The sequence below is a fragment of the Alligator sinensis genome, unplaced genomic scaffold (assembly GCF_000455745.1).
Source record: "Alligator sinensis unplaced genomic scaffold, ASM45574v1 scaffold781_1, whole genome shotgun sequence".
NCBI classification, from domain to species: domain Eukaryota; kingdom Metazoa; phylum Chordata; order Crocodylia; family Alligatoridae; genus Alligator; species Alligator sinensis.
The window spans coordinates 3,172,217-3,189,175 of record NW_005841845.1 but is presented as its reverse complement, the minus strand read 5'-3'; the positions used below and the strand labels follow the sequence as shown (position 1 = coordinate 3,189,175).

General features: G+C 45.3%; 1 protein-coding gene across 3 annotated transcripts in view; it reads left to right on the top strand.

Annotated features, from left to right (window-relative positions):
* The window catches only part of MAST2 (microtubule associated serine/threonine kinase 2), a 139,325-nt gene that overhangs the window by 52,969 nt on the left and 69,397 nt on the right, over positions 1–16,959 (top strand). For all 3 annotated transcript variants that reach the window (XM_025206554.1, XM_025206547.1, XM_025206565.1), the window contains exons 3-4: positions 1,450–1,541; positions 16,467–16,542. In XM_025206554.1, the coding sequence (XP_025062339.1) occupies positions 1,450–1,541; positions 16,467–16,542 (168 nt within the window). The remainder of the gene's footprint in view (positions 1–1,449; positions 1,542–16,466; positions 16,543–16,959) is intronic.

The following is a 16,959-nucleotide window of genomic DNA, read 5'->3' as shown; positions in this document are numbered from 1 at the left end:
TACATGGTGTTAAACCGAGGGTGCTGCAAGTTTCAGTACTCGCCAATTTACAAGGAGACAGGCTTTGGCAGTAATTGGATGCAAGCACTGGGAATCCCTGTATCGCATCCTTTCAGGGGGTATGCGCTAGCTGCTTGGCTTGTTACAAGACAATGGACTATAACATGTTATCAGTCGAATTACTGTTAACTTCCCTCTTGCCCCAGACCGTACCAGTTCCAGTGTGGTTTTTGTGACCTGTTTTGAGAACCATCCAAGCAAGTAGGAATGCTTTTACTATCTAAAAGGAGCCTGGCATGCCGGTTCTGAAACAGTAAAAAAAATTGATGGGAAGCTCATGTTGCAGTTTAATGATCCAGTCTCTGATAACTTGTTTAGAAATATTTTGCTTGTCTACTTGCGGTTACTTTTAGGAATAATGGAATTTTATAAGGCTTATCCTGGACCTGCAACCAGATAGAGATGAGCATTGATCTCTTCATGTGTCTCGATGCTAAACCCCTTGGAAGCATGATGATGAGGAGGAGGATAACTTGTGACAGTGTGTCAGGGTCTTTGCTGGAGTGATGATACTGAAGTCCGAGCGGCTTCAGCAGAAAATGTTGGCTTTGAAACTTTGCTTGCTTCATGCCGTGTGGCTAAGTATTGCAGCACGCCTGCGTGGTGGGCACGCGTGAGTTGTTCATCAAGGATTTAGTTTGGAGTTTGCCTCCAGATTTCCTTGTTTTGAAGGGGCCAAATTTGGCTTCTCTCTTCACAGTTTTGCTAACAGTCAATTGGAGCAAAGCAATGCATTCGTGACCGTTAAAACATTATTTTTCCCTAATTAATATTAATGGTATTTCTCTTGACAATAGCAGATGGGAATTGCAATAGATTTTTTGGCAAACGTTATATCATACAGGGGTTAGCAGCAGAGCAAGGTCCCCTCTGGCCTGCGGAGCTGGGCGCCTTGCTCGGGTAGCAGGGAGAGGTGGCAGCGGTGACGGTGGCCCTGGCTGCGGCAGTGGCAGAGGTGCAGGCAGGACCGGAAGCAGCCTCCTCTTGGAGCTGAGCCTCCCACAGCCATATGGTGCCGACCGCTGGCATAGAGAATAGCTTCTCAGTTGAACGTATTGAAATTAAAATTAAAAAAAAAAGTTTTTCTGTTTGTGGTGATGATGTTTGGAAATGAGTGGGGGATATTTTTTGATCAACTTTGTGCAGTGATCCAAACAGCGTGAGATTGTACATGATAGCCCCCTCCCACAACGTACCGACTGCTGACCAGGTAACTTCCTAGCCCTGCAACCTTAGCACTGACCGGCAATGCTGGAGTTCAGCCCATGGGAAAATACTAATCTGAATACTGAAGGGAAAGTGTCTTGAACTGTAGGAAATCTCGCCTGTTGTGCCTGAGAATACCTTAATATTAAAAACGTTCCTCATAATTATTTCTGCTTTTCACAGCTGTCGCACAAGCAACAGGAAGAGTCTGATTGTAACGTCCAGCACCTCTCCAACGCTGCCGCGACCCCACTCCCCTCTCCATGGGCATACAGGTAATGCCAGGCACCGTTTTCTACCTCAGAATCAGTAATAAAAAGATCTTAGTATTCATTACAGTTGGCTGAAAGTATTTGTTTTCAAGTCAAATAAGCTATTAAAATCCAAATCCAATTTGGTCTCTGATTCGTTACCTCCCTGACAAAGGGTTGTTAACTGGTTCTAACTGGTGTGTACACACATGCACAAACGCAATATAAGAAAATGTAATTCCCTTCTCATGACTGTACCCATCCTCCCAGTCCACTTCCAAATGAAAAATCTGCCGTAGCTGTCATGTCGCTGGATCAACATTTCCGATCCTGCATTTTGCCAGAAATGTGAGACAAACGGTCTTCTAGAAACTAGTGCAACTAGTGAGTGACATCAGTAATTGTGTCAAGTAATCCTTTCCGACTCGAGTTCACGCACGTGGGATTGAAACCCGTTAATTAAAAAGGTTTCCTTTGTGACCTACAAGACTAGTCTATACAGACAGAAAGAAATGACATGCGATTGGAGTACTCTATAGATAGTATGCTTAGCGGCACCTTCCAATTTTTCCTGTAGACAAGATGAGATGAGTTTTCGTCTGTCAGGAGTATTTCTCTTAACTAATAACTTAGACAGGTCATGGAATGAGAACAACCGCCCTATTTGTTTTTCAGATTCGCAGCATGCCTGTCGAACAAGGTGTCTGTGTGCATTGCAGTCTCAGCAGCGCCCACAACGCTCTCTAAAATAATACGACATTTCAGTGGATCTCTAGCAAACGTTCTCCCTTGTCTCAAAAACCAGCTTGTCCCCAGTATCTGTTCCATGCCCTCACTTGCAAAGAGCCACGCAGGAAAACCAAGAAGACTTCCTTAAAGGAGGTCTTTCAGAAATCAGCATCCCCCTCACCTCTAACTAAGTTATTTTTGAAGCTGGCGCTAGAAACTCTCACTTGCTTGCATTTGCCGGTGAGATAGATGAGTATGTATGGTATAATACTATGCCATTGTGATTTGGGAAGATCCTTATTTTTAATGGTTTCTGCTGTTGGGAAATGCATTTTTTAATATCTGCAACGTTATCATTGGAGCTTCACCAACAACTTCTTGATGTTGGGGAGTGGCTTTTCTGTGATCTTTAATTAAAAAAGGCAAAATAGGGAAAGTAAGGACCCAGCTAAGCAAAAGCATGCCCCGTCACAGACTTTTTACTTGCAAGACAACCAATACTTGAAAATTGTTATTCCAGGAACTTTTGCTGACTGATTTACCAGACAGTTTTGCATAGAAAATGTATGTATTTTTGTAAGCCTGAATGTCTACATCCATGTCAAGGACTCGCCTAAGAAATATTAGGATCAGAATGCCACCTGCAAATGAAAAATAAGGGTTTGCTTTTAAAGCTTTGTTTAATCAAAATCTCCGTAAGAAGCTGTATTTTGAATAGTTAACAGATCGTTTAATTTTTTTCTCAGGCCAAGTTGTAAGGATGAGCGCTGATAGGGAGGGCAGGGCATTCCAGTATCGTATTGCTTCAGGACAGGCAGCGGCTAACTTGGATGTGGTTTTCAACCTTCCGAATAGGAGACTGCCAGTTCTACTTGAAATGCTACGAACATTTGCTAGAGATCCATGCTAGTGTGGTGTTGTTTTAGAGAAGGTTGTGGGTGCTTTGTAAACTGCGATGCACACAGCCACATTGTTTGACAGGCGCCCTGCAAGTCTGGAACAAACACACGCTCAGCGTAAAGTGCTCTGGCAATCCTTTGGCAGCGGAGTCGCAGTGAAAAACAAAGCAGCACGTTATGAACATACTGGAAAAATAAAACGCAAACACCCTTTGGAAAACAGTGTGGGGAATACATAGCACAGTCCCCTGGAGCACAGTTTGGTAAAACAGCTTGTGAAGCTTTCTAATCTATAATTTTATCCTTTTAATATTAAATATCTCACGTTACGGTTTATGCAATAAATAAACTAGGTCAGAGGTTCCCAACCGCCGGGCTGTGGCCTGGTGCCGGGCCGCAGCGGGTTGGCTGCCAGACCGCAATCCAGAAGTGACCAGTGTACTGCGGACCGGGAGCGTGGCTGCCATTCGGCAGTATGCTGGTCACTTCCGGACTGCAGTATGCCGGTCGCGGTCAGTTCTGGTCTGCGGTCACTTCCGGTCCACGGTTTCCTGGTCCTTGATCTAAAAAGGTTGGGAACCCCTGAACTAGGTAACTGCGGTTATAGTCATTTTTCTTTATACCTGGACTTTCTTGCATACGGTATGCCACCAGGTAAAACACATGCTTGGTTTTGGGGAGGCAGAATAGAGAAGTCACAGCCACCTGTGTGGCAAAGTAAATCCTCCTGGGAGTATAAAGTGTCCAAGAAGTATGCCATGCCAGGAAGTCCCTGCTGCCTCACCCAGACGGTCTCTGGGAATGCCACACTTCCTGCACACTAGGAGTGCCTGTACGCGAGCGTAGAGGCTGCTCCGATTCACTGTAATTACAATGCACAGGAGCAGACTTGATTAATTGGCAATTATTGTGCTCCAGCAGCCTCCTGCATCTCATGTAACAACATCCTCACACGTACACATGGCAGCAGGGGCGCTTGAACTAAAGCTCGTTAACGCCCCTGCTGCCATGTTTAAGTGCAGAGATGCTGATACAGGAGATGTGGCAGTGCTTTAATTAAAGCCCCTCTCCCCCCCGCTCATGTAACATTGCCCTCCGTTTCTAGGAGGACTTACTCTGTCACTTAGGTTTAGGCCCCAGAGCCTTGCAAGGGAAGTGCAAGTCTGTTAGCTCTTTTCTGTAAGTAGTTCTTTATATAAGTTCCTGTGAACTAAGGGCACCTATACACATGACGGAGCAGACTCAGTTAAGCAAGTCTGCTGCGAGTCTGTTGGAGCGTGCTAATTAGCATGCTCCAGCAGCCTCCACATCATGTGTATTCAGTGTCCCCATGCTTCAAAATGGCAGCAGGCATTGGCAACGCGTAGGGGGTGCATGCAGGTGCACGTGCACCCCCTGAGATTGGCGGTGCACCCCCTGCAAACAGCGCTGTCGATGCTGCCGGCGATGCCTCTGAGCGGTCGTTGCTTGTCTACCACTGCTGCCATCACCGCAGCCGCCTGCGGGAGTTCCCTGCTCGCCACCGCCATGCCCCCGCTGCCAACACCGACACTGTCACTGTCACCTGTGGGCGGTCAGCGTGCCCCCCCCAGCCTTCAGGGGCACGCGGCAGTCGTGGCGGCAAGGGCACTTTAACTAAAGTTTGTTGAACGAGATTTAGTTAAAACACTCCCACTGCCATTTTGAAGCGTGTGACACTGCAAACACTTTAATTAGAGCAGGGAGCCACTCTTATTAAAGTGACTTCTCCCCCACCCCCACCCTGTAGCACGTGTATAGATGCTGATTTTTGGGGGGGGGGAATGCCTCATGTTGTATGTGAAAAAATAAGGTAGCATCACAGTCCAGTTGTTAAGTCATTTGACGCCTTAAGCTCCCACAGAAAGCAAAGCCGTTTCAAACAGTCAAAGAACTTCACTTGAGAAACCCCAGTCCTTTCCTGCTCCCTCCCCACCCTGCCCCGTTCAAAACCCAAATGATGTGACTTGAAGGTAAGCTGCTTGCTTTAAAGATCAAACCTTCATCCTGAAATTCCCTATAATTTACTGCTGTGATTTAGGCTCGAGTGAATTTTGCAATTACAGCCTGGCTTTACTTTAGGTATGAAAAATACCCAGTATATGCCCCGACGTTGCAGCACTTGCTCTGGCAGTGCTGTTTTAACTTTCTGTACGTCTACAAGTAAACCTCCACTGAGTCCACGTTAGTTAGAAACGGGGTCCTCGGGAAGTTTTCCATTTTGGGTGGATCTAAATAATCTCTTCTCAAGCTTTGTCTCCTTGAAAGCTGGCAGGTGGGAATCTTGAGTCAATCAAATGCAATGCATAGTCTTTGAAAATTGACTATTAAGGTAAACTTTTCTACGGTTTTTCATGACTGACAGTTGTTCTGTAGCAGAGGCTGAAGTATAGTGTTCATCTTGAACAAAAGTCATGAAGAATTGCTCTCTTTAAATGGTTGCTGCTTTATATTCCCAGCAGGATCAAGACCAGAGACTGGCTGTAGTTTATACCAGAGGTGCTTGACCCCTAGCCCGCAGGCCAGGTCCTGCCTGGAGAGCTGCATTATCTGGCCTTTGAGTCTTCCCAAAGGTCTGCAAATCTGGCAATTGGGGAGTGGTGGCAGCAAATTGCTGCTCCCCTGCTGTCACATTTCCAGACCTGGGGAGAGCCCCGTGGACAGGACAGCCAGGCCCTGCACGTTAGATTGGGTGCGCGAGGCCTGTCAGGGCAATGCCAGGCTGAGCGGGGCAGCGTGGGGCGGCATGGAGCTAGGCCGGGTGGCACAAGCCCGAATGGGAATGAGCAGGGTGGCATGAGGCCCGATCCTGGTCTGGTCCACGCCACTTATCTGGCTCGCCAGGCCAAGCGGTTGAGCACCACTGGTTTATACAGCCACCTTAAAATGGTCCATCATTTGTCCTCGTTCTCAGTGGGATTGAAATTGTAGACTGTCCGTAATGATGAATTCTGCTGCTTCTGTTCATATGGTCCTGTGCTTTCTGACGGCTCAAGGAGCCACCATCTTCCCTGAAGGCAGTTCAGCGTTGCTCCCTTTGGGAGCAACGGCAGGCAGTGGCTATCTTGATAAAAGGCAGCATGTGGTTTCACTTCCTTTCAAAATCGGTAGCGAGGACTATTTTGAAAGATGGTGATTTTTGATGTGCTTCTCTCATTTCATGCACTGGCATCAACCTGAAGGGGAAATTGTCAGCTATGATGAATGGCAGCAGAAACCCCTCATTTACTCTAAGCATTTCCTTAAAAATATTACCCGTTACACCTGTTGTACTCGACAGGGAAGATGAGAAGCATGGCAGTGTGTGTGTGCAGGCAAGAGACTGTTGGTGAAGGATATCTCCTTGAGAATGAGCAGGGGCTATTTGGAGGATGTGTGTGTGCAGGTGAATATGTGGAGAACTGGCAGGGAGGGAAGTGTGGAGGTGTGAGCGTGCAGGAGAGAGGGTGAATGGGGCAGTGTGTGTTTATGTGGCTATGGATGTAGGGAGGAAGAAGCAGCTGCGGTCTATATGCTGCCTCGTTTGGCAATGCTGCGGTGATGCAAAATAGCTGCAAATCCTGCTGCACCGGCCAGGAAGTAAAATTATATACGATTTAAAGGTGGTACTGTGCATCTTTATAGAATTATATGGCAGCAGTCTTTGCATGTCTTCTTTCTATGAAATTGCTGGTAAGAACATGTCCAGACACAAACTCTATTTAAAACTGGAACTAGGGTTAAAAGTTTCTACCTGTAATATGATAAGACCTGTTATAGGGATACTGCATGTATCCCAAAAATAAGCATCATAAGCCCTGGAAATCCAGAAGTGAAAATGCAGCTTAAAAGAAATGCAACATTTTGGATTCAAGTGCATCCAAAAAATCTTGAGTCTGTTCTGCAGTGGCACCATGGAGAAAGACCTAACGTGTCTTTTAAAGATTTCTTAATCAAGTTTGAAGTCATCAACTTGTCATTAATCATGCCTAGATCATTATTTTGTGCCATGAGAACAGTGTAGAGTTAACTTTAACTGTGTAGTGTCTAACATGGACCTTAACACCTGTGAAAATCAGTTTATCGAGATCCTGCGGTATGGTGTTAGAAGCCAGTTTTAGGCAGACACATTTGAGTTGTTGGTCTCTGTTCTGCATTCTTGTCTACACAAAATCCCCCAAAGGCCTTCCGTGCGCACGTTTTATGAGCTCTCCCCCAAAATGCTCCAAACTTTGACCTGGCTCATGAAAATGACACAAACTTGATAAAAAATGAATGTGGTCTAGAAATGTTGCAGTGATTTCCCCCTCGCCCCGGCAGTTAAAGCTCTTCTTCACTAAAGCCATATCCTGCGCTTGCTTACTTCACTGTCTTGTGTGTGTTCCCGGCAAAGGCTGGGATGGACACACGCCTCCGTCCTTTTTTTGTTGCTATTAAGTGCTCGATAACCCACGCAGAATTTGGGAGAGAAACACCACTGTGGGGGGTGGTCCGTTATCTCATTGTAGGACTTGCTGCGTAAACTAGTGTCACTCTCGTAGGAAGAGTTTCGGTTCAGGCCTGTTTCTACAGCATTTCCTTTTCTGAAAAGAAATAGATTGTCTACTGCCGAGAAACCAGCTAAAAAAGAAGGTCCCCAACTGTTACGTCTGAATCCAGTTTCCCTATTTATGGATTAGGATAGGTTGGGATTAACCTGAGGGTCCTTGGCCAAATAATTCTCCATGGTATTGAATGATTCTAATACTATTGGTGTAACTGGAACAGAAATGATTGCCTGTGCTTCACATCTAGCAGTCTCTTTCTACTTTTATACATTTATAGGCCAGTAATATTCACTTACCATAAGTCCTAAAGAATTTATAACCCAACCAATATAACTTCTACCAAATTGTGCTCTATCCTATCATTTTCCATTACATAGAGTTGCCTAGATGTATATAGAGAGTATTAAGTAGAAAATAGTTTCACCCTTCTATAACCTTTGGCATATATATTCATGAATTTTCCCTGAGGGCCTTGAGGGTAATGTATTAAAATCTATCACACACTAAAAGCATCTTAGCTCTCTCTTTTTTCTCTAAATGTCCAATTAAATACCGGACTATATCTGAAAGACTTGGAAATAAATAGTCTAGCTAAATGGAAAATTGGAATGAGCATCTCAGCTGATCTCATATAGCTGAACATGACTGTTCAGCTACCTTTCAGGCATAATTTGTATTTATGGAAGATTAGAGAAGAGACCATTCAATCCAAGGGTTCTTGATACCTTAAATCATTTCCTCTTTATCTAAATCCCCACCAAAATTTGTTTACCATTCATTATTCATTATTGAAAATTTTGATTTTCACAAGTTTGACTTCACCGACTTGCACCTATTGTGGTATTTTGTATTAGCCATGGACAGCAAATGCTCTGAGATACAGGAGGTCTTGGCTGGCATTGTTGTTGGCTCCTAATGTGGGTATCCGTGAGACCAGCGTTGCGTCTGCTACGCCTCTCTCCGTGTTGCCTCTGTGGGTGGGAAGCTGCCCAAAGATGGCACTTCAGTACCAGGGTCATATCCTAGATATCGCTGCACATGCTGATCCTGAAACAAAAAGGTTTTGTTTGTTTGTTCAATCAGATAGTATTAGTCTGTTTAATTTTCTTTTCTTGAGAGAAGAGCATGGGGTTGATGCCGGATAAAGAGAGTATCTCAAACCCTGATCAGGATATAAATTTACAGCGGTAACAGGTGTCTAGTAGTTTTTTCACCATGTATGTAATAGGACTTTGTTTAGAAATCCACCAAATCTGTGCCAGGAGAACAGAATGGAAAGTATGCACCAGAGAATATATTCGAGGTATCTGTGCAGCTAGTATTGCAGACCCTACTGTGGTTCTTAGCAAGTATGTTTAATTTATATTTCACAAACAGTTGGGCTTGGGTGATCCGTCAGACACCAGAAACTACAGCTTATTGTAAATCCACCTACATTTTTGGTCAGCTTACAACTTGTGTGCTTGAAGGCAGCCAGTTCTACAGCATGAGGTCGATCTTTATCACCTTGTGTTGAACTCCAGCTGGTAAAAGAGGGTACCTTAGAGAGAAGACCACCAAGAAAGACACAAGTAATAGTGATGCTCTACTTCTGCTGCGGCTGAATCAACGTTGCTGTCTCTCGGCCATTGTTGTGTAGTATTTTTCTTTCAAACCCCAGATCCTGAAGTTACTTGATTGCAGCACAAATTCTCTTTACACTATTTTAATTTAAGCTTTTAGCTCCTGCAAAATAGCAGATGAACTTCAGTGTCGACAAGTGCAAGGTATCGCCCCTGGGGAAAAATAACCTCAACTATACAAATACACTTCTGGGTTCTGAATGAGCTGTTATGACTCAGAAAAGAGATCTGGGAGCCACTGGAGATAGTTCTCTAAAAACATCAGCTCGGTGTGCAGTGGCAACCAGGAAGGGAATTGAAAACAAAACCGAGAACATCATCATGCCATTGCACAGATCCATGGTGTGCCCACATCTTGAATACTCTGTGCAGCTGTCGTCCCACCATCACAAAAAGGATGTAGTAGAATTAGAAAGGGCACAAAGAAGGTCAGTCAAAATGATCAGGGACCGAGAGCAGTTGCCATACCAGGAGAGACTAAAAAGCCTAGGACCCTCCAATTTGGAAAGGAGAAGGCTGAGGGGGGGGTGTGATCCAGAGCCATAAAATCATGAAAGGTGTCAACCAAGTGAACAGGGAACCGTTGTTCACCAAGTTGCAGAACACTGCAAGTAGGAGGCACCCACTGAAATTGGTAGGTGACAGGTTTAAAACTAACAAGAAAATATACTTTTTTACACAACACATAGTTAACTTAAGGACTTCGTTGCCACAGGAGGTGGTGAAAACAGATAACCTAGCCAGGTTCAAAGTGGGACTGGATAAATTCATGGATGATAGATCTGTTAATGGCTAGTGACAAGAATGATTGGAGATATTTCCTCGGGCACCTCTAAACCAATAATAGTGGGTGCCAGGGAAGGTATTGAACAGGGAATAGGTCACTCTAGAGCAGTGGTTTTCAACCTCTTTAATTTGTGGACCCCTAAACAATTTCAAATGGAGGTGTGGATCGGACCCCTGTGGAAATTTTGAATGGAGGTGTGGACCCCTTTGAACTGTAAGAGTTGGTATTCGCATTCTTTTGATTGATCAGTCATCTTTTGTGGACCCCTTAGACAGTCAGCGGACCCCCAGAGCTCTGCAGACCACAGGTTGAAAACCTCTGCTCTAGAGATGCCCAGTTCAGTGCTCTCCCTGTATAGCATCCAGGGGTGGATCCAGGGGGCTGCCCTGGTGCACTCGCCTCCCCCTTTGATTCTTGCTCCACCCACAGTTTAAAACCGACTGCCAGCAGTGGCAGCAGCGTTTCTATCCAGGCCGTGCTGAGGAAGTCACTTGGCATCATGGCTCATTGTCATCTCCCTGGTCCCTTCCAAACCCCTCAGTCCACAGGCATTAGCAGCCCTCTCTCCTTTTTAATGATCTTGATGTTCCACCAGTCACACTCACCTTTGGTCTGCGATTCTGCCGTGTTACCTACACCTGGTAATGAAGCTCCTATTTCACAGCCCTGCACATCACTTCTGACTTACTCCAATGAAATTATATTTGTTTTTGCTTCAATCTTAAACTAAATAATGTAGCCCTAGGCCCCTACCATATTAGTAATGCTTCTAGTTTATGTTTAACTGGAGAAAAATATGTGGTGTTTTATATGTGATGTTGTACCGCACCATCTTCACCCCACGTTTCAAAATCCTAGATCTGCCCATGTTGGAGGCAGAATACTGGGCTGGATGGACCATTGGTCTGACCAGTATGGCAATTTTTATGTTCTTAAAATCTGAAAAGATCACCTAGGGAGAGCAGGTGGATGGCGAAGAGGAAAGAACAGAGTATGGAGCCATGTGGAATCCCTGCCAGGATGGGAAATGAAGTTCTGGATGTATTGAATACAGCGCTGAATGAGAGGACAGGGGTACAAGGCAAGATTTTGGAGTGGATGTTCAAAGCAACCATGAGATCAAGGATCAAGGGCAGGGTGGATTTGATTTAAATCATTATTTAAATCATGATTTAAATCACATGTCAGGAAGCACTGATTTAATCATTGTTTTCTCCAAAAAATGCATTCTTGTTGTTTGATATAATCTTCATTAAAGTATTCCCAGACAGGGCCTCTTTTACGGCCTGGCAAGCCTGCTGTCATGATAGGTTTCCCCTTCTACCACACCATTCCCTCACTAGATCTCAAATCAATAGAAAGGCTGTACTCAGAAATTTATTCCTCAAGACTTCCCGAATATTCTGCTCAAATGTTTCTCCTTTGTTTCTACTGCCCCTCCTTCCTTTTATTTATCTCCAGACTCCTCTTCCTTGCCCAGATCTACTCCACCCCCAACAATCCTCTATTCCTTTAACTTCTTGAAACTTTGCCCTTTTAGGTAAAGGTAAGGGCTTGACTGTGTGTATGCAAGCTTGCAAAGAGACAATAGAGCCAATGGGTAGGTAACCAGGTCTGCTATCTCTCGTCTCCATATACTGCTGTTAACAAGGATGTTATCTCTGGAGCTGCAAATCCGCAATTTAAGAACTGAAACAGCATCACAGAGATGCTTCATGGGATCTTCTAGACTGAGCACTGAGTCCCACTGGGTAGAGTGGTTTTCTTTCATTTTTCCTAATTTATAGAGGTGGCTCTGGGAGCCCCATAAGACTGGGCCCCTAATATAGTCCATGACCTGTTGTGACCGATTTATAAAACTTTTCTAAAAAGGTTACATGAATGTATTATCTCAAACGGTGTGTAATTAGAAGTTATAAGCCCTATTCCAGGATGAGATCTTTGAGCTCTAGCATATCTTAAATTAAAACTATCTTTATAAAGGTTTATTTTTATAAAAAGCATTTTAACAAAAAAAATTTAAAATATGATTAAATAAAAAAATCATTGATTTGTATCCACTCTGATCAAGGGCTTGAGATTTGATCCAAAAAAAGGCCATTTGAGACACTGAGAGCATTTTCATTCAAGCGGGGTGCATGTTGTTGTCTTACACCTTGACTCTTATAGTTAAGGTTATCTTATCACCAGCATACATATACACCCCACATCCCTCCCCAGCACAATATAAAGTTACTAATACTCATATGGCTTACTCCTACGTGGGAATAAAATTAAGATGCCACTTTCACACTAATTTGTAAGGCACATTTATGCTGGTTCAAGAGTGCTCACCTTAGGCTTGACTACTTCAGTAAAACCCCCGTTCATCTCTAAAGGCACCGACCGGCACAACAGACGCGACTGCGGAGCCGAGCAGAGGGAGGGTGTGTGTACTCAGCTGTAACTGTCCACGTGCACGCTCATGCCCTGCAACCCCATGCCCTCTAAAGCAGTGATTTTCAACCAGGGTGTGCAAGATCCTTGTAAGAGTGTTGTGCAAGGTGGTGAGTGTGCTGCCGCTTGTTCCACACCTGCCGCGGAGTCCCACAAGGGACACCCATGCTGTTCTCTCTTGCCCTTTGACAGGATCTGTGCCAGCCGCTCCCAGCAGCCTGCTTTTGAGCTTAGCTCGCACCCTTGCTTGTCGCGTACTCCCAGGGCTGGTGGAAGGGGCTGCAGGGGTAGGTGGTTTCAGTCCCCAGCATGCGAGTCCCTAAAGGAGTAGCTGCAGTACGAGGGGCTGTGATTGCCCCCTCAGGAGTAGTCCAGGGGTGGGAAAGGGCGTTCTTGGGCCTTGTGTGCTTTATTGCTCCCTTGCCCATCCTCAGCAGCCCCCTTTGGCACATGTGTAGTTGATTGGTACTTCAGCCCTGCTGGCCAGGTGCCCCCAGGCTCTGCCCATTTCAGCCCTGGGGCTGGAGTTCATGGGAGATTGGCCTGGGAAAACTAAGGGCAGAATGAACGGGGAGTCCAGGAGCCATGTTGGCAGCAAGTGTGCACAGGGCCAGGGAGAGCTGGGGGAGCCCGGTCCCCACTGGCAGCCTAAAGGGGTGAACATTACATCTTATATTATAATGTAATATAGTAACACAATTAACACAGAGGTGGAGGAGTCTCCATCCTTGGAGGTTTTGAAGCCCCAGGTAGATAAGCCTTGTCTGGGATGATGTAATTGGGGCTGGTCCTGCTTGGAGCAGGGGGTTGGACTAGATGTGACCTCCTGAGCTCCCTTCCAGCCCTCATTTTCTATGATAATAACACGAGTTAATAACATAATTACTATATTTGAAATATTCACACTACATTCATATCAGGCCCCTGGCACACATTCATTTAATGGCACAATGGGATCTGGTCTCCCATCCCAACTATTACATGTCCAGACACGTGCATGGCAGAATGCGTGATCTTGGGATGAGGGATCAGATCCCAATCGTGTTATTACTCATGGCAAGCCCTGTGACTTCCTGCAGCCTGACACCCTGGCCCAGGTGACGACACCGCCTCAATTCGACTCGACCCTGAAAACAGCAGGGTGCAGCCCCAGGCAGAGCTGTACCCTGCGATTGTCAGTCTGCCAGCACAGCGTGGGGGGAGCTGTCAACCAAGCACAACGAGGCTGCGTGGTGGGACCCCATCACATTCAATTTAAGGTGCAATGAAAACCAGCCACAAAAACATTATACACATTTTTTGAATATTTTTGTGGCTGGCTTCTTATTTTCTCACACCATTAATTGCCTGCAGTTGTGGCTGGGTTGCTCTTTATGGAACAATTCGCAGTGTACTCTCACCCTTCGTTCCTGAAACGGGGTGCTGCTGAAGTCTTACAGAGGGGTGCCTGGAGCCTGAGACAGCTGAGACCTGCTGTTCGAAATGGCACATTAAGGAATAAAAAGCAACATTTAAAAAGGGACCTGTTTCCGAAAATTTTGCAGCCTCCAGGTTTAAAATTCCTGGCAAGAGCTGGGCCAAAAGTGTAGAAAAGCTAAAAACATGCAGGTAAAAAGCTGTAAGAGTAGCAGGCATAAGGAGCATGAGTGCTGCTGAATAACGTGCAGAAAGGACATTAAATTAGTTTGGGATTTTTCCCTGAAGTCTTGTAGCGTTGCTTCTTATTAAATCAGATGTGATTCGTGGACCCTCTCTGTAATTAGTGCTCCTCAGGTGGCAGGGTGCCGGTCATTACAGGTAATGCTTTCCAGCTCTGCAAACAGGAATGGAAATACATCGGCTTTTACAACCCGCTGTAACAAGTTATGCCACAAATTCCAGTATAAGTTTTTGGACCTTTCAGCCCCCTTGGTGAATGCTGCGTTTGGGCAAAACTGTGCTAGTCGTTATTGAGATATCGGCTGCCTGTGGCCCGAAGGGGACGTTTCTGCAGATTGTAATGGTGCCTGAGCCTCAGCCCTGGGCCTCAGTAGATAACCAATACACGGTTACAAGGATGTTGGCAGTGTCAGAATAAAGCTGCCAACATCCTTGTAACCAAGTGTTGGTTATCTACCGAGCAACGGCTCTGGAAGGGCCCCATTTGAGGCGGAAAGTGAAAAGTCTCCGATTCAATAGCACTCTAACCCTTGGGAAGCAGGAGAGTTTACCTTTGCAGACAGAGTACGAAAGCCTTCGATCATCTTTGCTGGGTGAGAGCATCACACTTAGGCTTCTCTGATTTAAATTCCTTCAACTACAGAAGGGCCGGGAGTGCTGGGACGTTTTTAAAGGGAAGCAGAAATTCCCCTTCTCCCTGTTGTTGTTTTAGAAGCTTCACCCAGGCTTGAGCAGAGCAGGAGAACTAATTGCTTTTCATTTTAGAGATAGAAATAACTCACAAGGGAGCTAATTAAAATTCCAGAGTCTGGGTAGAAATATGCCATATAAATCTGAAAAAGATGTTACTGAAGAATCAGTCGTATTTCTGTACCAGATTGTGCGTACCGAAAAAGAGTGAGAACACCCACGTAGTGGAGTTTAAAAAGTCATTACTCGATTTCTTCAGTTATTCCAGATGATCATTTGGACTATAATCTGAAAGCTTTGTAGTGTTACTCGTGATTGGTGACGCTGAAAGGAAGCGTCACCTTGATACGTGCAGGTTAGTTTGAAATGAGATGTCGCCGAACTTACCTGTGCAGGTAAGTTCGTGCCAGCTGTGCCCAGCGATCCCGCTATCCCACAGCTCTGTACCTTTCTCTGGGCTTTCCTTGAAGGCTGGATCATGGTCGCTGTTCTAGGCTGTCAAACCGCCCTCTCTTCTTCACTTTCAAACTCAATCTAAAGGCCACGAGAACTGAGTCAACAGTCGATTTATTGAATTGAAAGAAAACAAATACAGCTGCAAAAGTGTCCTAATTATTCGTATCCACCAAGATTTGCAGTAGATCCTATATGAAGCTTAGGTTGCGTTCTCTTCGGGGCCCATGCTTTCTGTATTCAGCCAGTGTCTTGTGCTCAGTGTCAGCTCATCACAGGGACTGGACACTGCTGCTTCTCAGAAGACAGTGGCCCAGATGCTCGTTTTGTCCAGTTTGCTCCTGGTGCAGCACGTGATGGAGCTGCCTGGGTGCCCCTTATACCTCTCATTCTCAAGTCACCCCGAGTGCGAGGTGGAGAAGCCTGGGGGCTGCTTTAATTTGCACCAGCTGGTGTGCATCCCTGGGGAGCCATCGGCCAGCTGGGATTTACTGGCCTATACTGCACTTTGGCTCTCCCCCTTCCAACTCCTACTTCCACCTGCGCCGTCTGTTCACAGCCCATACGAAGAGCTGCCGAGAGAAGGGAGGGAGTATGACTTTCTCAACTGCCCCGTGTAGCGGAAGTGCAGCTGTATGGTGACTTCAGCTGTGTAAATGCATGCGCAGGGTTTGAGGCTGGGCAGGGCTCCATCCCTGTTCTTCCCAGCAGTTCAGCACTAGCTTCATTCCTGCAAACTCTCACTGCCAGGGGTTGGTTAAATGCATATATACAAGACGTTGAAAAAAATCAACGAAGCGATACGCTGTATTTAGTTGTTGCACTGGACATTTCTTATTTTCCTTTGAAGTTTAAGCTGGAAAACCCACATCATATATATATTAAAAAAGTAGGAAGCAACTAATAGTAGAAAGAAAATCTCTCTTGCAGTACTCAAAAAGAATATTTAACCAGCCAGTTCCCAAGCAAGTGCAAGTTTCAAAGATCTAAATTGTTAGTTATTTGCAAATACAGATCTTAATTGACCCTATCTCCACAGTGTGTCATCATTCATCAGATTTTTTTTTAACAGGAAGAGAATTTGTTGCAAAAGTAACACCAGTATGAATGTTCTTTGCTTTCTCCAACAGGTAGCAGCCCGTTGGACAGTCCCAGGAATTTCTCTCCAAATGCACCTGCTCATTTTTCCTTTGTGCCGGCTCGCAGGTAAGTTAGTACGCTTTCTGTCTTGTGAGTGGCATGTCACAGCTGCCAGAGGTACTGCGTGCATTCGTCTTCTGAAAGTCGTTATTGTTTTTTATTAGCTTTTTGTTTGCGTTGCAGTAGCCCCCAGAGTGTACCGATGTGCCTTTCAGATGCAGAATCCTTTTATGAAAACACATGGCCTGAACAGACAAAGGCAGAAGGCTTGAAAGGGAAAGGGTGAAGCTGTTCCTAATCTCACTGTATAACGTCCTTTTGCAAGGAGCTCAGATACCGTGGGGTTGTGTAGCATTAGAATAAAATAGAAAGTATAAAGACCGTTGGAGAAGCAGACAAATGGTGCATTGAATTTGTCAGCCATAGCAGGAAGGGGAGGGTGCAGGATTTGAGGGAGAAGGTCATGACATAAAGAGATATGGT